This window comes from Coptis chinensis, chromosome 4, assembly GCF_015680905.1.
Source record: "Coptis chinensis isolate HL-2020 chromosome 4, ASM1568090v1, whole genome shotgun sequence".
NCBI lineage: Eukaryota > Viridiplantae > Streptophyta > Magnoliopsida > Ranunculales > Ranunculaceae > Coptis > Coptis chinensis.
Window position 1 is genome coordinate 106,537,464 of NC_141459.1, and position 22,153 is coordinate 106,559,616.

The 22,153-nt window shown below is 37.5% G+C and overlaps 4 protein-coding genes across 8 annotated transcripts in view; 3 read left to right on the plus strand and 1 right to left on the minus strand.

The window, feature by feature from the left end:
* LOC147506704 (chaperonin CPN60-2, mitochondrial-like) overlaps positions 1–22,153 on the minus strand; it is a 98,573-nt gene that overhangs the window by 58,085 nt on the left and 18,335 nt on the right. The window lies entirely within an intron of this gene.
* On the plus strand, positions 71–21,889 carry LOC147506710 (large ribosomal subunit protein uL13w-like). Its single transcript, XM_086558779.1, has 4 exons — positions 71–227; positions 313–421; positions 509–596; positions 21,544–21,889. Exons 2-4 carry the CDS (start codon positions 399–401, stop codon positions 21,685–21,687), a joined length of 255 nt encoding a protein of 84 aa, XP_086414905.1. The 5' UTR covers positions 71–227; positions 313–398; the 3' UTR covers positions 21,688–21,889.
* LOC147506711 (putative disease resistance protein RGA1) lies at positions 8,734–15,836 on the plus strand. 5 transcript variants are annotated; one of them, XM_086558749.1, is made up of 8 exons: positions 11,645–11,805; positions 11,898–11,974; positions 12,272–12,349; positions 12,646–12,723; positions 13,081–13,185; positions 13,294–13,376; positions 13,459–13,527; positions 14,943–15,836. In XM_086558749.1, the coding sequence occupies exons 2-7, from the start codon at positions 11,969–11,971 to the stop codon at positions 13,484–13,486; spliced, it is 378 nt and encodes a 125-aa protein (XP_086414875.1). In that variant the 5' UTR covers positions 11,645–11,805; positions 11,898–11,968; the 3' UTR covers positions 13,487–13,527; positions 14,943–15,836. The 5 variants fall into 5 exon arrangements, with proteins under 5 accessions (XP_086414873.1, XP_086414869.1, XP_086414872.1 ...); XM_086558747.1 differs by lacking the exon at positions 13,081–13,185 and having other exon boundaries at positions 8,734–11,805; positions 12,629–12,723; positions 13,451–13,528; XM_086558743.1 differs by lacking the exons at positions 12,272–12,349; positions 12,646–12,723 and having other exon boundaries at positions 8,734–11,805; positions 13,451–13,528.
* On the plus strand, positions 16,497–19,451 carry LOC147506712 (uncharacterized). Its single transcript, XM_086558752.1, has 7 exons — positions 16,497–16,630; positions 16,850–16,960; positions 17,085–17,219; positions 17,325–17,438; positions 17,543–17,648; positions 17,724–17,787; positions 17,890–19,451. The coding sequence occupies exons 1-7, from the start codon at positions 16,507–16,509 to the stop codon at positions 18,985–18,987; spliced, it is 1,752 nt and encodes a 583-aa protein (XP_086414878.1). The 5' UTR covers positions 16,497–16,506; the 3' UTR covers positions 18,988–19,451.

The window sequence follows — 22,153 nt, forward strand, 5'->3', positions numbered from 1 at the left end:
ATACAAATATTTCAAAACTTTCGATATTTAAAACCATCACCTATAAAATGAAAAAATAGTTCCAACCCAAAAACCCTACGTTGTTAAGAGATTTGTTTATCAGGTGGACTCGTTCGTCAGAAAATGAAATACCTACGTTTTTTAAGAAAGAGAATGAATACTAAACCATCTCATGGTCCTATTCATTTCCGTGCTCCTGCTAAGATTCACTGGCGTACCATTCGTGGGTAATGTTTGTTTCAAATATATTTTTTTTTTGTTTTTTGTTTTTTTTGTTTGTCTTACATTTGTTGTTGTTGTTGTTGTTTTTAGGATGATTCCTCATAAGACAAAGCGTGGGGCCGCAGAGATTGAAGGCTTATGAAGGAGTTCCTCCTCCTTATGATAAGGTTAAGAGGATGGTTATACCTGATGCTATCAAGTGAGTCTTTTACTTTACGCATTTTAGTTTGTTAGGTTGGAAATGAGGTGGATTTATATGTTTAGTGATAAGTGTTGTTGTTGTTAGGGTGTTGAGGCTTCAACCTGGACATAAGTATTGTTTGATGGGACAGCTTTCTAAGGAGGTTGGATGGAATCATTTTGACACTATCAAGGTTTGTATTACAGCAAGTGAAATGTTCTTTTTCTTTTGTGTATATATTGTTTATCTTATCCAATTTTAAGTAATTGATTCTTGTAATAGTTTCTTATTTGGGAATAATTTTCTACATTGTAGTGGGTCAATTACGTAATATTTCTTGTTCTCTATGTTGTCTCAATTTATGTTTCTTTCGGAATGAAAAGAGAAACTACACCTAAATTTTAAGTAGCATATATGGATATTGAGAACCAGTTTGGCAAGCTAGAATTTCACATTTTCCCATGGATGGTTTAACGTCGCATGTACGTCAAGTCTACAGAGACCTCTTAATGCCTTGTACTTGGTTATAGATTAAGATGTTCTACTCATCATTTTTTTAAAAAAAAAATATTTGAAATGCAAATGAATGCTTTGATAAAATGACAAATTGTAACTTTCTAGAGTGGTTATCAAGGTAGAATGTCATTGGGGTGAAAGTTTGAGAAGTTTGGTTGACGTTTCCCTTGGTCTTTGCATGAATAAGACCTCAGTATTTGTGAGGGGCTAAATTAACAAAAGTAGTATCAATTGAAATTCTCGGGACTAAATCACCCTCGTCACGTGAGAGAGGAAACCTGGGGAGGACAACTCTATGATGTACATTAGGCTTACTTTTGGTAAACAAACAATGCCTTGGGGGGAATGTACATAATTCCTCAAAAATTTGTGTTGGGCAAAGTGTATACTCATATGGAGTTCATGAGAAGAATCATCTGGTATGATCCTCTCCTTGGCTGTCGTGGGTATGGAATGGTGCTCTCTGAACTTGTCATTTAATAATCTTGTCATATGGCTGGTTTCTAGCCTTATCCGGATGATTATATATATATATATTGTTGTGTGGTGTGGTGGTGGTGGTGGTGGTGGGGGTGGGGGTGGGGGTGGGGGTGGGGGTGGGGACATCTTGAAGTTGCTCTCAATTTTAATGTGAAGTCTTTTAATTATTATTTTTTTGGGAACTACTTGGGACTTGGCTTCGTTACCACTGAGATGTCGATTAAAAGAACAAAGATTGTGTCAGATGCTTGCTTTATAGTGTTTTTCTTCTCCTGAAAAAATGTAGTTTCACTTTAGAGTTAAGACCACCTCCGGGAACCTATGAAGAGGATTGTAATATCTTGATTATTCATGGATCGGTTTTGTGTTTTTTTAAAAAAAATCTTTGCGTTGGACTTGAGTTAACCATAGTTTAGGATTTTCTATTAAATTAAGAATGCATGCATATATAGTTTATGTACTTGTCACAGTTCTAATTTCACTAGGAAATCAAAAAAATTATATTTCTGGTCTGCTGCGTGAGTATAAGAAGCAGAGCTGGACTTGAGTTAAATAAACATAGTTTACGATTTTATTTTCTATCAAGTTATGAATTACCCCCCAAAAAAAAACAAAAGATAGTTAATGTAGTAGTAAGATTTGGAGTTTAATTAGGAAATGAAGGATTTGTTCTTTTTTTCTTAAGAAGAAGAAGAATGAGAGTCTAAAATCCTCCACCAACTCTGACTTCTGACATGCTTGTGTTATTTTTCGAGGCGACAAATCAAGGTTGAATTTGCTCTTTTACATTACCCCTATTAATTGATTATTCCAACTTCAACCAGCAAGAATTTTGATTCCAAGAATTTTACATTGTGCTGTTCGTTTTTATATAGGTATAGGTATCCTAAGAAGGTTTCTTTGCTAGGTGTGCAGGCGTATTTTGACACAAATTGGTAGTACTGTTTCTTAACATGATACCTGGGTTGATTTCTGTTTGCAGACATTATGAAGAATATAATAACACGATACTTACCCTGGGTTCAATCTCGCCATGGTGAAAACGAGACTGAGAATGGAGATTCTCCCTTCTGATATAATTGCCGACATTCTTAGTAGACATCCCCCGAGCGTATACATCATCTCATTAGTGCCAATTCCATATATTAATTATTGACATGCATCTCCATCGAGCTACTCCTGTTATTGCTTTCCATAGGATTAAGATGTTTCCAGTTGGAGCAACCAAGTAGAGAATTGCTAGCGTCCTGACCCATTAAGGGGGTAGGACGGTCCTGACCTGGTAAATGACATAAAATCTTAACTGTTAACCTTTTAAACAAGTTTCTATTAACATAATGAGTTGACTCGGTCATCTCTTCAGATCCAAATAACAGCCACAGTTCCAAACTCCACCAACAATTCTCCACCACCGGCGATTGCACAGATCTGATCTTGGTAAGTAGTAGCTTCACGGCGCCATCCATGAAACAAATAACTCAGTAACTCTGTCGATTTTCGGATCTGGCCATGGGTTGCACGACCCTCTTCCATATGCTATTAATTTCAAAAGGAAAAGATGGGTGAGAGATGAGAATGTATAAGATCATCAAACCAAGTCTTGCATCAAGAAAAACAAAGTGGAAGAAAACAAGTTATTTTTGGAATCAACTTAGTTAAAAATATCAACCCAATTTTAGTATATTTTGTTTGGGTTCAAATAAATATTCAAGATTCTTCTTTTTAACATGTATGTATTGATGCTAAAGTTGATAGACTTATATATTGGGTTTGCACGGCTTTTTTTTTTTTCTGTGGGGATGGTGAGCATATATATTTCCGATGAATTAAGACTGGTTGAGATTCTGTATACCAAGAAAGAACGAAGGAGAGAGAGCCTAAAATTATTAAGTGACTGGTCAAGTCATTCTCCATTCAGTTTATTTTGTCATTTACTAGGTCAGGACCGTCCTACCCCCTTAATGGGTCAGGACGCTAGCAATTCTCAACCAAGTATTACTAAGATTGTGAGTAAAAGCATCAATATGGAATTAAGCAATTTTAACTAGCTAAAAGTTTCTATGCCACGAGTTCATAGTTCTTGCAATGGGTTTCTTCTGATAAAAAAATCATGCATAGATCCAAACATATTTCTTTGGAATCCTGTTACAGTGTTACTGGACAAGAATATACTATACAATTGGCGCCTAGAAGGCGATCTTCAACATACTTCTGTATGTGGGTTTTTCTTTCACCCAAAGGCTAGGGAGTACAGAATTATTTTCATTTATGGAGAAGGCGAATTTTCCAAATCCTCGGTACTTAGCTTGGCCACTAAATTACTAAGACTGATTCCTGTGGACGTCTCTCATCCACCACATGTTAATAGAGCTCCTATAATCTTTAATGGAGCTCTACATTGGATGATTAACGATCAAGAATACAGGAGAGTGTTCGAGGCTTGGCCACATTGTTCACAATCTATTGTGATATTCGATATGGAACGGGAGGAATTTTCCACAATGCCACACCCAGGAAGGCAATGTGCCTCGAAAAGAAGACACTATTGTATGGGACTCTTAGAAATGGAAGGGCACTTATGCTTTCCAGATAACTCCTCTTCCGAGGTGCTACTAGACATATGGATATTAGAAGACTCTATAAATCAGGTTTGGGCCAAAAGGCATATCGTTCACACTGCTCCAATAAAGAGTTTATGCAAGGTCGTCGGTGGATGGACTAGGTTTACTCTATGGAAAGAAGCAGAGGTGGAAGCCATACAAGAATACGGGGACAATTTGTTATTGCGTGTGTATTACAAAAACTTGTTCCTTTACAATCTAAGGCTGGGTACATTTGTAAGAGTTGGGCCAATCAGTTACTTCAGAGCTAAAAACGTTATGCTGGAGACAATCAATTTATACATGCAGTCGTATATAGTTGATTTGATAAATGTTAAAACTCCAGCAAGGAAAATGTTGTATTTCTCTACAAGCTACATCACTTGTAAGTTGTAACTAGCAAGCAGAACTTTACCGCCAATTCACACCATCACCTTCTTGTTAGTTACGTTAGTTTAGCAGAACTTGTGCTGGTACATACTACGTGCTCAATGCAGAAGTAATTGACATTTGATTTGTGGTACATAGATTCAAGAATAGCTATTAGATGTGCATCATACAAAACCCACAAAGATAAGTAGAGGAGAACGTTGTCGACTTAATTAAATTGAATAACTTCAATTTTCTGAAACGAACTGCAGTGATATGAATCTTCATCGGTATACTAGTACAACAAATTGTTTAATACAGTTGGCTTCATAAATGATAATTACTCATCATGAGTTACTGCACCCATTTTGTCACTCGCACAAGATGTTGGGCTGTAGAGACAGATGCGTAGATCTCCCTGGACCATTAGGTGGTGAAAATGGCTTCTGTACAAGTCCCAAAACTCATCACTGTCAAAGGAAACAACAATATAGTCTATAGTCTATACAGTGAGGATTTCAATACAAACCCTAGGAAATATCCTCTCTTGTCTAACCCTAGGAAATATCCTCTCTCTTTTATTTATTTTTGTTTCCTGATCAAGTAAAAGCATATCAACTGTCAGGAAAGGTTACAATGTTGGTTGAGAAAGATTATAATTCTCTCCATCTGTTCAGACCGGCGCTTCCTAATAATACAAGCTAGGTTACATGGACACGCCATATTTTGAAAAAAATCTGTGTCGGATACGTATCCACGTGTCTGTGTCGGACACATATTGTATTTAATTTACCTCGAATTTCTGATTTACCATCTAATTTAATAAATTTATAATTATTAAAAATTAATTAATTATTCTTATCCGTGTCCCCGTGTCGATCTTCAACTGCTCGCCATATCCGACACCCGTATCCGTGTCGGACACCGTGCCCCGTGTTAATGTAACCTAGAATACAAGCTTTCCTATACTTCTAGTAAATTTCTTTTGCACACAACACCTAGAAACTAGAGCAATTCCTCGTCTCTGAACCTTCTCTTACAGTGGCTGCACAAGTCATTCATCAATTTCCATGCGAGTGCTGAAGTTTTTGGGTGTATACATTTCTGCCAAACAAACTTGTGCCAATTAAGTTACTTGATATGTAATTTAGAAACATGTTCTCACTCTTGATTTGTAAGTTCATAGTTCATTACTCAATCGTGTGCTCACATGTTGTGATGCTGTAATGTAGGCTTATTAAGAGGTGGAGGCATCAGTCATAACATAGATCAGTGACGAACAGGAAATCCTACACTATATTTCTCCGTTCCTACTGATCGCAGCCTCCTTACCATTTAGAGCATGTCTACTAAATACCAATCTCTTGATCAATCATCTTTTCGTCTGTATCCCTACCATACATATGAGCATATATCAATCCCAAAGTAGCTTTGTGAAGAATGCACCGACCTCTATACCCTTAATTTGAAAGGTAATTTAAGTTATTATTGAACAAGGGCCCTAGCTTCTACTTTGAAAGGAATGACATGATCGGATTTATGTTGTAAGCTTTAAGTTTCTTATTATGTTTTCTACCGAGCTTATTCAACAGATTCTATTGAGTGTTGACAAGACATTGACAGCCGCTTAGTACAATGTCGGTAGGCCTTAAGCTTAGCGCAGCACTACTACACACGAAAATTCGTGAACGGATAGCTAGCTGTGTTTGGGATGGTGTCACAGTGCACATTTCTTATGGCGATCACAAGATCCAAATCTTGTTCAGATCACAGCGAGGCTAATCATAATTCAGGGCTTCCTGCTGAGTGGATTCTTGCACTTATTCTTTAAATTCTTAGGACATATCATCAGCTAGTACAGGCAAGGGAAGATCGTATACATAGAAGACATTTTTAGCAAAGGCCAAGAAAATGGTTGTGGATTTTGGATTTTATGTAACTTTAGCGTCTTCACTAGAATTTACTACATTTGCATAGAAGAAATTTAATCTACAATAATATGGCTTCTTTAATACTTGCGACTATTTATGGGTCAGTCACACTTTGTTTGTTGATTAAATAGTGTCCGGTGTTGGCTGATATTGCATTCCATTCTTATCAGTCAATAAGTTCACATATCAATGTAAGTGCAGTACAATGACACTGTTTTTCGGACAACTCATGCATAATTTTTCTTGATCCAAGACTTACTAATGAATTTTCCTTTGCAGTGTAACTTTCATGATGTCAGCAATGACATCCTTGCATATTTCCAGGAAGTTTTGTATGCTTTTCATCTGTGCTCAGCTTGTTTAATTTAATGGTTTAATGCCCTACATAACCCCAGGCCAGAAACAATTATTTTAACAGATTATAAAATGGGCACTTGCAGTCGTTGCAGAGTCAGAGTGGTTCCATAACCTTTGAATATCAAGTCGTAATGCACAAGTCAGCAACCTTGTCTGATCACACATTCACACCACAACCATCTAATTGCACATTTGCATTGAAAGTGCTTTCATAACACGATAACCATCTCATTAAAAGGAACACGTTATTTGGTACATGGCCTAGTTTTAGTCACAGAGTGAAATGGGGATGAAAACGGAAGGGTATAGATAGATTACACCGTAAATGAGGATGTTACCAACAAGAGTTCTTTGCTCTTGAAGTATAACCCAGTTTATCACAGAAAGTTTCATTTCTTGTGCATGGTGGAAAACCAATTGCGGAGTCTGAGGCTGATGTTCTGTGTTTCGTATGGTTCCACGTGCATTTGCAAATACAGTGTAGGAATTGTATTTGTCTTGCATCTGTCCCTCTCTTTAGCCCTATATACCTGAGATCAGATAAGAGCTTTGTAACAGGTTCTATCCCAGGCTTGCATGCATTTTGCATCTCTCTGTAGAATATATATAGTCCAAATTCCAAGTGCATATTCATTAACATATATGGAGATAAAATAGGTAGAGCAAACAGGCTAAGAGTAGTAGATCATATCACACTCATAGTAAACACATCAATAAGAGACTAAGAAGTCTCTGTAACAAAGATGCATAAATGTAAACAAAAACTGTAGTATCCAAGTTTCAAGCACCCCTTTGACTATTAGTCTGAAAGAACATATATATTCTTGTTGAGGCCGTTCATTGCTCTAGGACGCCGCCGCTATTCTTTTTAATGATTGATGGAGTTGGGACAGAGGAGCGAATCTGGACTCGATAGTTTCGTCCACCACTCCAAATTATTCCACCAATCAGGAGGAGATGAATTGCAATCGGTTCTGGCCACTATCTGATTGAAGTGGTAGTCTCCTTAGACTTAGGCACTTATACATGACTTCATTCACTTGATGGAAGGGAAATGCAAGGCACTTTTACATAGGCAAAAATGCAGTTTTCACCCTTGAACTTGGCGCGTTTTACCACTTATCTCCCAAACTTCACTTTAGACAATTTTACAACTATGTTTGATGGATTCTCTGCTTTGAATAGAACCATCTTTGTTTTGGCGGCTTTTCTTTAAGGGGCTGATAACTGTACTATATTCTACACTATCTTGTGCAAAAGTTTCTATACTTTGTGGATTCTTTGTGATCCTAATATGAATGAAGACATATTACACAGTTTATTCTCATCAATGTGTGGATCGCCCTTCATAGTCAATTCCAATGTTTGCCTTAGCTTTACTTTCCTTACTGTAGGACAATATGCAAAAGAAAAATAAACTGATACAACGAGCTTGATATGTTGCACGATTCTGTCGTTTGACTTCTTACAATATGAAGCTGCGGCCTGTTGATTTATCGTAAGATGGTGAGTCCAATAATCTGCATATATATAGGAATGAAGATACTAAATTTCATAAAATTGGCCGCTGTCCTGACGACCAGGCACCAGTACTTGTTCACTCACCAATTCACCATGAGGCAATTACATGGTTAAAAGCAATCATCCAAAAGTATAGTAACTACTAACTCATTGCATTACCAAATAAAGGCTTCCTTGAGTAGTAGATAAATCAAAAAATCATCGAAAAAAACAGGAGTAGACAAATCCAAAAGACAAGTAGACCCTTAATTACCTTGTTTTTTTGTTTTTTTTTTACTCTGGCCTAAAAAATAATTATCATACATTTGTTTGGGCATTTTGAATGTAGTAGGAAATGTCAACATTTTACGCGTAATGTGATTGAAAGTTTAGAAAACATCGGCACTTACCAAAATAGAGTTACAGTTAAAACCATCGCAATGAACAAGAAACCAACAAATTAGAAAACATCATCGCGCTATTATCAGACACGTATTTTCATTGCATCCACAAGCATGTTCACCTAATATCAATAATTCATTTGGCTTGGATGGTTCACATTGCAACTCCAGTGTATCTTTCCTTGATTTCGTCTTCCTATCCCATTATTAGTCTTCACACTTCAAAATCTACTAGAGCAGCGAAGCAGCCTAAGCTTCTTTGTATCTCATTTCTTCTTTGTTGATCAATAAAAAAAATGGCTGAAGCGATACTTTCTGTTGTCCTGGATCAGTTGAACTCATTCATCCGAAATGAAGTTGAACAGGAGGTGAGGTTAGTGGTTGGCGTTCGTGAAGAATTAAATAACCTCCACACTCATCTCACTTTGATCAAAGCGGTGCTTGAAGATGCTGAAAAGAAGGAAATACATGATAATGCAATTAAGGTTTGGTTGGGACAGCTCAAAGATGTGATGTATGATGCAGAGGATGTTTTGGATGAATGGAACACACGAATTCTCATTTCTGCTAATGGCCCTCACGTTGCCAACAGGGTGCGTTCATACTTGTTATCTCTGTGCGCTTGCTTTAAACATCTTGGTGTACGCCACGACATTGCTCATAGGATTAAAGGCATAAGAGAAGGACTAGATGTGATTGCTCGCAGCAAGGATCAACTAGGCCTCGTTCAGAGTCATGGTCACAAGGAACCTCCACAACTCACTAGCTCTGTTGTGGATGTATCGGAGATATTCGGTCGGGATCAGGACAAACAAGAGATACTCAGCAAGTTGCTATGTGAGACTAGTCAACAAGAAACTCAGGCCCGTACACCTATCTTGTCAATAGTTGGAACTGGCGGGTTCGGTAAGACAACCCTTGCGCAGCTAGTGTATAACGAAGAAACTATAGCGACCACGTTTCAGCTGAAAATATGGGTTTGTGTTTCTGAACCTTTTGATCGTGAAAGGATTGCCAAAGAAATCATTGCACACGCTACTAGTGAGAAGCTACCAGAAAATGTAGTTGGGTGGGATCTTTTACATCAGCATTTGTGCAACTCAGTAAAGGAAAAGCGGTTTTTGCTCGTGCTAGATGATGTTTGGACTGAAGATTCCAACTCTTGGGAGTCATTGAAGTTATCTCTGAATGGTGGTGAGCGAGGAAGCAAAATCATCGTCACCACACGTAACGAGGTAGTTGCGAAGAAGATCGGCTCAGCTTATATACACAGGCTGGTAGAATTGTCAGAAGATGGTTGTTGGGACTTATTCAGACATATAGCTTTTTGCGGAAGATCAGAAGAAGAGTGTGAAAGACTGAAGAGAATTGGACAAGAACTCGCGAAGAAGTGCAAAGGTGTTCCACTAGCTGTCAAGACATTAGCAAGTCTAATGCCATGCAAACAAGCAAAAGAAGATTGGATAGGTGTATTAGAAAGTGATATTTGGAAAACACAAGAAACAGGTTTTTTACCTGCTCTTCTGTTGAGCTATCACGCTTTGCCGTCAGTTTTGAAACGATGTTTTATGTACTGTGCAATCTTTCCGAAAGACCACAAAATGGAGAAGGATAAGTTGGTGAAGCTATGGATGGCTCAAGGTTATCTCGACTCTGATGGAGAAAGAGAGCTAGAGAGGGTTGGTGTGGAGTATTTTGATGTTCTGGCGATGCGTTCATTCTTCCAAGATTTTGAGAAAGACGATGATGGAAACATTGTTGAATGCAAGATGCATGATCTCGTACATGACTTTGCTGAGTTCCTCACAAAAGTTGATTGCTCTGTTTTGGTGAATAATGAGAAAATTAGCAGTCACAAGATTCGTCATTTGACAGTTGATGATGTAGAGAATCCATCTATCTATGAAGCGAAGAAGTTACGCACACTGTTGGTAGGAAAAATATCCGGGTGGGTACCTTCTGCATTACACCAGTTGACATGTCTTAGGACCTTAGACTTGAGTGGTTCATATGAGAAGAATGGTGACCTTGAAGTACTTCCAAGTGAAGTGAGTAGATTATTCCATCTTCGGTACCTTGATTTGTCTCACAATACAAGACTGAAGGAATTGCCTGAGACAGTGAGAAGTCTAGTTAATTTGCAAACATTGAAGCTTAACTGGTGTACAAGTCTTTGCAAACTGCCAGAAGGAATTGGGGAGCTTTCTAACCTCAGACATCTGGAAGTTGAAGACACTGGTGATCTAGAGTATTATCCGCGAGGAGGCATTGAGAGATTGAGTCAGCTTCGAACATTAAGTAAGTTTGTTGTGAGTGATGGAAGCAGCAAAGGGTCCGTGATTGGGGAACTAGGAAATCTCAATTTTCTAAAAGGAAGCCTAGATATTACGGGATTAAAGCATGTAAAAAGTGTGAATGAGGCCAAGCATGCAGAATTGCAGAAAAAGAAAAATATTTCAAAGTTGAGTTTATATTTCGAATATAAGCGAGATATTGGACACGTCAGCAGCGAAGAGGAGATACGAAGGATGGAAGGTGTTCTTGAAAATCTGGAACCACATAAAGAAAGCTTGGAACGATTGGAAATACTGAACTATGTTGGCTCCACGCTCCCTACTTGGATGAGGATGATGTCCAATATTACATACTTGCTCCTTTATTATTGCCCAAATTTGAAGGTGGAACCGCACTACCTTTTTCCTCCTCGGCTTGAAACTCTGAAATTATGGTTCGATGTAGGTGTTCTTTCAAAATCGTTAATGTCCCTCACCCACAACAACAACCTCAAGACTCTTATAATCTTCAAATCACCTCATTCCTCTCTCCCCCAAGGATTAAACCAACTCACGTCACTTCAACAATTGAGTTTTTTGGGATGTGAATCCCTTGATTTCAAGCCAGAGGAGTTGAAACCACTCACCATGCTTCGCAAGTTGTACATCTTGGGCTGCCCTATTATTACGAGAGAACGTAGCAGAGAGGATTGGAGCATCTTAACCCACATTCCCACGATTAAAATTGATGACGAAAATGTTAAAACCCAGGTATTAAGGGCTGCCCGATTGTTTACACAATTCCTAACATCTTAACCACATTCCTAACATCCGCATTGAAAGATATTGAAAGAAGCAGGAACTGAGTTAGTTCTTGTGGCGGAAAATTAATTTATCATTTTTGATTACACAATTGAACGAAAACATGAAGAAGATTTGGTGTTTTACAGAAGCCCAATTGAAGGAGAAGAAGAGGTCCTTCCCTTTTTCTTCATTTCAGTATTCATTAATTATATTTATTTTTTCAATTAATAATAAAGCTTAATATTATCTCATTTGTCTGACAGTGAAACTTATTGGGAAATTGCAAGATGGAACTGTGTTTCTGAAGATGATGAGCTATTTGAGTTGAAGATGGATGAAGGTAATTTTTCACGTCGCTGGATTTGGCATGCTTTCTTTGTTATCATGATTAAACTTGATAGATTCAACACCGAGTCTCAGCTACGTATTTCTCCTGAGCCAGACATGCACTTTGATGAAGTTCCTAAAACCCTAAGTACAAATGCTATATCTGATTTTGATGGGAAAAACTTCAGGAATATTTTTTTGTTTTGTTAACATCTTATATTTTGGTCCTAAAGCTTTTCATTCATTTATTTTCCTTTTGCATGTGGGTTTTTGATCTTATATTAATAATAAAGCTTAATATTATCTCAAGATGGAACTTATTGGGAAATTGCAAGATGGAACTGTGTTTCTGAAGATGATGAGCTATTTGAGTTCAAGATGGATGAAGGTAATTTTTCACGCCGCTGGATTTGGCATGCTTTCTTTGTTATCATGATTAAACTTGATAGATTCAACACCGAAGTCTCAGCTACGTATTTCTCTGAGCGGACATGCACTTTGATGAAGTTCCTAAAACCCTAAGTACAAATGCTATATCTGATTTTGATGGGAAAAACTTCAGGAATATTTTTTTGTTTTGTTAACATCTTATATTTTGGTCCTAAAGCTTTTCATTCATTTATTTTCCTTTTGCATGTGGGTTTTTGATCTTATATTAATAATAAAGCTTAATATTATCTCAAGATGGAACTTATTGGGAAATTGCAAGATGGAACTGTGTTTCTGAAGATGATGAGCTATTTGAGTTCAAGATGGATGAAGGTAATTTTTCACGTCGCTGGATTTGGCATGCTTTCTTTGTTATCATGATTAAACTTGATACTGAAGTGCTAGTGTCAAATAGTAGGAACTTATATTATTTAGAAGGGTCGGTTTCTGATGCTTCTGGAGAGTATATATGTATTATCTGGAGACTCTTAAGTGTCCAGCTCTCAAGTTCTTCTGGAATGTCTAGAATTTTCTCGTATTCCGTCTCTTTTGATTAACATTAATTTTTCTTCACAGAGTCCATGGGTTTTCAAGAGCAACAAATATTCTTTGTGACCTGAACGTACTTATCGGCACAGACTATTTAATCATTACATTTCTTACTAATATTATTTAGAAATGCGTGGGCAGTATTTCAACCAGATTCTCACAGTTGTATTGGAGCTGCTGGATGATCCAGATTCTTCGATCCGAGAACTTGCACTTTCATTGTTAGTTGAAATGCTCAACAATCAGGTCTGTTGTTTTTTCCAGATCCGGTGTTGGATTAATTATATTAATTTGCAAAAGTTGATTTCACAAGACTATAAATCGTAAATATACTGCTGTTCTCGATACTTTCAGAAAGACTCCATGGATGATTCTGTTGAGGTTGTGCGCCTTGTGCTAGAAAATTACTTCATGTTCACAAGGATATGGAAGCCAGGGTATTTTTTTCCCCGGACACTACCCTATGATTTTAATACTTAAATCATACTTTGACAAATCTCTTTTTGTTCAGCCATTCAGGTTTCTAATGAAGCGGAGCGATGTTTGACCGTTGTGTTATGTCAGTATGATCCATTCAGATGTTTAACTGGTAAGTCAATTGAAAAAATTTATGTTGTATTCAAGTTTTTAATCTCAGTGTCTGAATGTAGCCTCTGATCACTGAATGCTGAACAGAAGGGCGGTTGCACGCCTTCGTTCATTATGCAAGGGACTCAATGTAGATACCCAAAAATACCCGCCGCACAGTGTGTATACCAAGTCCTTAAATAACTGTTACAGTGTGTATAGGCACACGCAAATACACACTAGTGGTTGCCAGTGCCTGCGTCACTCCCAGCTGACCCAATAGGTCGAATCATATTTTCTACAAGCCTTGTGCCTCCAGAGCGTGCTTTTGTGCTTTTAAACCGTCCACGTGTCTTTAGAAAAAAACTGTCATTACATAATTTCTCTCTGTCACATGACACTGCCTCTGTGTGTACAAACTATCCCTCAATTTCACTTTTTGTAGTATCAAGGTTTTCAGTTTTCCCTTGTAAATAATTTTTGTTTTAAACACTGCTTACAGTGTGCCTTTACCTTTGTTTGATAAATTTTTCCTTTGCTCCAATTTACCCTCTTTATTAACTTTGCTAGTTATTGTTCCTTTATTAGTAAGCTAAGAAGAGAAGACTCTTGTGACTTGTATCAATTTTTTGACATATGGGAGACCATTAGAGTATGTTGCCTTGTTGTTTTGGTTATTTGATTCAATTTACTAAAAAGTTATATGTGAGTATAAAAAGTTGATTCAATTTACATCATGTGACAAAGGGCCTTATTGTGTAGAGATCGCACCGACTCACACACCAAAAGTCCTATCACTTTCACTGATAAAAAACAAATCCTATCACTTTAAGGACTTCATCCAAGAATCACATACAACTTACTCATAAAACTTCTCTCCCTCTCTCCTTTTGGCTGATTTGTTTAAATTAATTATATGAATTAATGCTTAAAAGTCTAATAACTTCTAACATTGACTTCACATACATGCATATCATGTGATATGCACGATCGAACGATCTTCGACTGCATTCATGTTTAGCTTAGAGCCTTTTGGTTTCTTTGTACTTGCAATTTTACAGTTGGTAGCAGTAACAAGTCGTCCCATCTAGCATTACCACTCTAAGGAAATTTAGCTTCCATATTTCTTAAATGGATAACTTCTTCAATATAAGTCATGGATAAATCTCGAGTGGTTGAGTGCAAGCAGGCCATGATGGACAACCTTAGAGATAGTCCAAACCGTATTGCCATGGTTTTGCCAGGGAGAAATGGTATGGTGTCATAGCTTCGATAGTGATTTGGGAGTTGATGACTTAATGTCGCTAACTTAATTCAGATATCATTTCGATCCCCTGATGCAATTGTTCTAGCTCGAGTTTTGGAGTCTCAGAAACTTTTCAGCATTTGGTTTGTGATATTGCTATTTTTCTGTTTTCTTTTGATCTGTTTTTCAGTTAGTTGGCCGACTCTCACAAGAAGAACTTATGGTGCAGATGTTAAGTAAGGTACTTGTTCTCATTAATTTGTTAGCAAGTTCATTTTGTTCAATGCACATTCGAGGACACTGAGACAAATACCCATACAGAGTGTGGGAGTGACTTTTCATTGACTTAATCTTGAAATCTGATTGGACCTTAGCCTCCTGTTAAGATTTATAAGTTTATAGTTTAATGAGAACGGATCACTTGATCCCAGAATCAGACCTAACCTGCTTTAAGATAACACCACATTTGCCCTTCAAATTGGGACTTCCCGACACCAGGAGTTGTTTCCTGTGAGGTGTGCTATGTCATTCCCTAGATGTATAGATAAGAATTACTTGTTCTTGTTAGTATACTTGAGTTTTAACTTCTGTTATTGAATCTTAGACATATGTTATTGAAGTGTTGGTCCTTTGCATATCTGTTGTCTTATTATCTGTTATCTTGATTTACTGTTGTTTTTTGTCTTGTCGACATCTACATCTTGCTTGGGAAGTCATTCCTACGATATTTGGAAGGGCTTAACAGTACGCAGCTGCGATTGGTGAGTATTTATGCCAACTGGATTTCACAAGCCAGGTCAGGCACCGCCATAGATCGTAATCATGGATAGAGGCTTTGATCTGGTTCGTTGTTGTGGTTTTGGGAGCTGGCTCTTTTGTTTATTCCTTTGTTAATGTGTGATTTTAGAGGGGGTGTTTCTTTTATGATTTTGGTTTGTTAGTGGTGAAGTGAAGTTATGAAAGTGTACCATTATAAGCCCATTTGTCGAGTGTGGGGTGTTTATGTTTGAAAAACATCATCTGTAACAAATCCAAACAATATCCCATTTCGGGTGATATGAATGAAATTTTATTTGATTTTTTATATTCTTTTTCTTATGCCCAATGATGTCGACATATATAGATATAAGAGCATCTCTAGTTTTTTTTGTGTGTATTTTTTTGGGGGGAGGTGGTGGTGGTTAATACTACTCGTTAACCATTTGGAATTTTGTGAAAAAGCATCTCTAGGTGGAGGCAAATGTGGAAGTATCACCTATCTATTGCAAATTTGGGGTTTTGGATGTGGATTTCGCGTGTCATTGCCAATGTCACATGGGTTTTTTTTTTTTACTTTTTCAATTTGGCGTGACAGTGGGAATGTCGCGTGGGGGGTTTAACTTTTTTTAACTTAGGGCGACCGTGGTAATGTCACGCGATAGTATCAATGTCACGCATGGTAGACCCTATTCTAAATTTGCAACTGATATTTGCCTTCATCTAGAGTTGGTCAAATTTTGTAGATATTTATCTCAAATTTTGGCCTCAATCAAACAGGTGATACCTCCACCACCTAGAGATGCTCTAATATATGTCATCTCAATAAAAGTCAAAACACGATATGGACTCTAGCGTTTGACGGGCCTTAAAACGCAACACTAGGCCCATTTATGTGTTTTTTTCCCTTAAGCCATTTAAAGGCTCGGCCCATTAAAAGGTGGAAAATGGCGCCAAACAGCTGATCTTGTCATTCTTTGCTGACAAGAAAGCAAAAAATGAGGAGTGCGCTGAAAAAGAAAGACGGAGTAGTTGAGATTGAAACATCTCCATTTCCAAAAACATTCAACACCTTCACTTCTTCTTCTTCTTCTACCGCAGTTTCTCGTCAACCTTCTTCAGGTAAACGTTTTTTTCTCTCCTATCTCATAATCTCAATAACCTGATTTTTTTTTTTTTTTTTTTTTTTTGCTTTTGCCCTAATTTTTAGTTCATTTGATCATTAATGCGTAACAAGCAAAAAACAAATGCCCAAAATGCAAGTTATAATGATTGGCTGTTAGATACTGGCCAGTCTTCAATAGAACAGACTAATTTTTGTAAGCTGGTATTTCTTTGTAGATGCAAAGAGATTGAAAAGAGTAAGATTTGAGGAACCAGAAACACTTGCCACATTGTGTTCCAAACCTGATACTTGTTTAAGAAATGCGCCAGGAATCATGGACCCAAATTGTAAGCTACCTATTTAAACTGATTTTATTATAAAGCTTACATAAATTTTTTACTTTTTCTTCTTGAGAATCTTCCATGTAAACAAGTCGATTTGAGGTTCCGATATGAAAAAACCAATATGCAGGTAAAGAACCAAAGACTTCTGAATACAAATTCTTTAAGAAATTCCGTGAAGAGGCTGGACGCAGTTTCCGTTCTTATCAAGTTAATAAAAAGGAGTACCAATTGGAGAAATCTGAAGTGTTTAACCACACTAAAGGTACTTTCTTGATAGAGATTTCCTTGGTTATGTATAATTGGGATAGTATTCCAATGCAGCTTAACCCGACACACAATGATGATCTCGATTACCCTTATTATGCAGAGCGGATCAAGATGGTGCAATCCAACCATGAGTTTGGATCCCCTTCACATATAGAAAAGGTCACACCTATCAACACCATGGTGCCCCTTTCACCAGGAGTCTCAATGAACTCAGGTAAACTATACTATCATAAGTCATTATAAAATAGTGTTGCTGTTAGAACATAGAACATATACTATAGCCAATTGAGTCACTTTGTTCTAATATTAATACCACAGGACCTGAACGCCAACAGAAAGGCATATTTTCTGTAAAGAGACAAAATTTAGTTCGTTTGGCTGCTAAGACTGCATCTCTTGACATTAACGAGATCTGCACAAAGGGGTCAGATACTTTCCTAGAAATGAACTCCTTTCTATTTGTCTGATTTCAGTTATTGATTGGATTGAAAATTTTCAGGTATGATTTGGTCTCAATTCTTCTTGAGCGTTTGGTCCCTGAAGGCAATGTGGTTGCAGAAATCGTATGATCCTTTGCCTCTTAGTTATCTATGTAATCTTGTAGCAACATGTTATTATAACATTCTAAACTGATGGTATTTGAAACAAAAAACTGCTGTTCTCAGAGTGACGCAAGATTCAACATCGAGTCTCAGCTACGTGTTTCTCCTGAGCCAGACATGCACTTTGATGAGGTTCCTAAAACACTAAGTAGGAATGCTATATCTGATTTTGATGGGAAAAACTTCAGGAATAGTTTGTTGGAGCCGTGGTCCAGTAAGTCCAGAGAGTGCATTCTGCAACAAGAGGTTGACGTGGATTTGGGCTCTCTATTGACTTGGCACCCCAACAAAATCCACCTTGCCTATGAAAGACGTCAATCTGAAGATGTAGGTAGTGAGGGTGCTTTAAGTGTACATCCTGAAGGGGACTCTGCTTTTGTTCTTCACCCAAATGAGGAGTTTTCATTTGATAGAGATAGGTATGCGGCATTGGACTACACGCCAATGCCATCGAGATTGCTTTGCTCAACCCGCAAAAACTTCCTGTTTAACTGTGAGTCCCCAGATACCTTTTTTGGTGTGAGTAGCAAATCAAGCTTCAAAGAGTTGGATGGTCTTTGTTGTCCAAAAGAGCTCACCTCTGATAATGACAGAGGCGCTAAGTTTCTCGATTGGGATACTAACATTATGGAGTATGATCAGAACTTCTCGAGTACTTGTGGTTGGGCACCGAATTTCAGTCCCACTTGGAGCACTCCATCAGAAAATAACTTGCAAACTCGGAACTGTATATTCAATGCAACCACCCCTCCATTTGCCCAAAGCATCCGTCAGTATTCAGATTTTACTAGGAAGGACACATGTTCAGGAAGCTATCTTATTGATCCTTTTGGAAGACAAGCTCCTGAAGATGAAGAATATCAAGTTCAGGAACCTGATCATTTCCCACTGGCTTTATGTCATAGCCCAAAATACCTTTGTCTGGAAGAACAATGCAGGTTAGGCAGAACTATGGAAGAGACAAGTATCTTTCGTTCCCCACTTAGTAAGAACAGATTTATGAGCATGATCTTCAGTGAGAAATATACTCCTGCTTTGGGTACTCTCCTTCAATCCTCTGAACAGATTAATGAATCAAGCCAGCATGAATCACAAGAAATATCTTGCGATTACTACGGAGATGATGATAGACAGCTATGTTTAATGGATTCTTTGCTTTGAATGTACTAATTTCAGTACCCGTATATATACAGATATTTCAAAACTTTCGATATTTAAAACCATCACCTATAAAATGAAAAAATAGTTCCAACCCAAAGACCCTAGTGACAAAAAAAGAGCAGCAAGCTAAAACGAAGAGAGAGAGAGAGATGGTTTCAGGGTCAGGAATATGTGCTCGAAGAGTGGTGATAGACGCACGGCACCACATGCTTGGGAGTTGGGAGGCTCTCTTCAATAATAGCAAAAGAAGTTTTAAATGGACAGAAAGTAGTAGTGGTACGTTGTGAAGAGATATGTTTATCAGGTGGACTCGTTCGTCAGAAAATGAAATACCTACGTTTTTTAAGAAAGAGAATGAATACTAAACCATCTCATGGTCCTATTCATTTGCGTGCACCTGCTAAGATTCTCTGGCGTACCATTCGTGGGTAATGTTTGTTTCAAATATCTTTTTTTTTTTGTTTTTTGTTTTTTTGTTTGTCTTACATTTGTTGTTGTTGTTTTTTTTTAGGATGAATCCTCATAAGACAAAGCATGGGGCCGCGGCACTTGCGAGATTGAAGGCTTATGAAGGAGTTCCTCCTCCTTATGATAAGGTTAAGAGGATGGTTAGACCTGATGCTATCAACTATCAAGTGAGTCTTTTACTTTACGCATTTTAGTTTGTTAGGTTAGAAATGAGGTGGATTTATATGTTTAGTGATAAGTGTTGTTGTTGTTGTTGTTGTTGTTATTAGGGTGTTGAGGCTTCAACCTGGACATAAGTATTGTTTGATGGGACAGCTTTCTAAGGAGGTTGGATGGAATCATTATGACACTATCAAGGTTTGTATTATGTCTGATTTGTTTTGTGTATAAATTGTTACTGCACCTTATCTTATCCAATTTTAAGTAATTGATTCTTGTAATAGTTTCTTATTTGGGAATAATTTTCTACATTGTAGTGGGTCAATTTCATAATATTTTTCTTGTTCTCTATGTTGTCTCAATTTATGTTTCTTTCGGAATCAAAAGAGAAACTACACCTAAATTTTAAGTAGCATATATGGATATTGAGAACCAGTTTGGCAAGCTAGAATTTCACATTTTCCCGTGGAAGGTTTAATGTCGCATGTACGTCAAGTCTACAGAGACCTCCTAATGCCTTATACTTGGTTATAGATTAAGATGTTCTACTCATCATTTTTTTTTAAAAAAAAAATACTTGAGATGCAAATGAATGCTTTGATAAAATGACAAATTGTAACTTTCTAGAGTGGTTATCATGGTGGAATGTCATTGGGGTGAAAGTTTGAGAAATTTGGTTGGCGTTTGTTTCCCTTGGTCTTTGCATGAATAAGCAGACCTCAGTATTTGTGAGGGGCTAAATTAACAAAAGTGGTATCAATTGAAATTCTGGGGACTAAATCTCCCTTGTCACGTGAGAGAGGAAACCTGGGGAGGACAACTCTATGATGTACATTAGGCTTACTTTTGGTAAACAAACAATGCCTTGGGGGGAATGTACATAAATCCTCAAAAATTTGTGTTGGGCAATGTGTATACTCATATGGAGTTCATGAGAAGAATCATCTGGTATGATCCTCTCCTTGGCTGTCGTGGGTATGGAATGGTGCTCTCTGAACTTGTCATTTAATAATCTTGTCATATGGCTGGTTCTAGCCATATCCGGATGATTATATATGTATTGTTGGTGGGGATGGGGGTGGGGGACATCTTGAAGTTGCTCTCAATTTTAATGTGAAGTCTTTTAATTATTATATTTTGGGAACTACTTGGGACTTGGCTTTGTTACCACTGAGATGTTGATTAAAAGAACAAAGATTGTGTCAGATGCTTGCTTTATAGTGTTTTTCTTCTCCTGAAAAAATGTAGTTTCACTTTAGAGTTAAGACCGGCCACCTCCGAGAACCTATGAAGAGGATTGCTTGACTTTTTCTGTTTTTCCTACGTCAAGGAAATTTCCCTTGTTCTTTGCATGAATAAGACGTCAGTATTTGTGAGGGGCTAAATTAACAAAAGTAGTATTAGTTGAAATTCTGGGGGCTAAATCACCCTTGTCACATGAGAGAGGAAACCTGGGGAGGACGACTCTATGACTCTAGTGACTCCTACCTTTCTCGAACATCTTGAAGTTGCTCTCATTTTTAATGTGAAGTCTTTTAATTATTATTATTTTTTGGGAACTACTTGGGACTTGGTTAGGGAGCAAGAGGTCCCCCTCCCACCTCCCTCTCTAGTATCTGTGATTGGCTTCGTTACCACTGAGATGTCTTTTTGTCCATTAAAAGAACGAAGATTGTGTCAGATGCTTTTGCTTTATAGTGTTTTTCTTCTCTTGAAAAAATGTAGTTTCACTTCAGAGTTAAGACCACCTCCGAGAACCTATAAGGAAGATTGCTTGGCTTTTTCTGTTTTTCCTATGTATGTGCTCGTACTTGTTGTTCATAACTTTGTTGGATGTATATATATGCATTACTAAGAAAGTTCTCTCATGTCTCTAAGGATGGAAACAAGGGCTCAGATTTCGTTAACAATCTCTTCTGCTTTGTGCAGGAACTTGAGGAGAAAAGAAAGGATAGAGCTCAGGTTGCATATGAGAGGAGGAAGCAGCTCACCAAGCTGAGAGTCAAAGCTGAGAAGACAGTGGAGGAGCAACTTGGTCCACAACTTGAAATCCTTGCCCCGGTTAAATATTAGACTTGCGATGAAAATCTGTTTTGAGTTATGATTTTGGTTTTATGGAAATCTATGACTTCATCTACAACTACCCAGCATGTTTGTTCTTGATACATTAAATTGCATGCACGAATGCTATATTATAAACTCTTGGGAAGTTGACGTCTGAATTGAATTTGTACAAAGTCAATGAGGAATTAGCAAAAGTAATAGTTTATGATCATTTTTAAGTTTAAACAATTTGTAAGGCCAGTTCTAAATTATACTCTACCCACTAAACATTTTTTTTGTTAAGAGACATATTGGTGATGATGATTCCTGTCCAAGATGCAATCAGAATCCTGAATCCATTGATCATGCTCTGATTAATTGCCCTCGTCTGGCTGCTATATTGTTTAGTAGCTCTCTTTCACTCAAAATCCAACATACTTCAACCTTTAGGGACTTCCTAATTCAAATCATAGCTGAACCTATCCTCCATAATTTG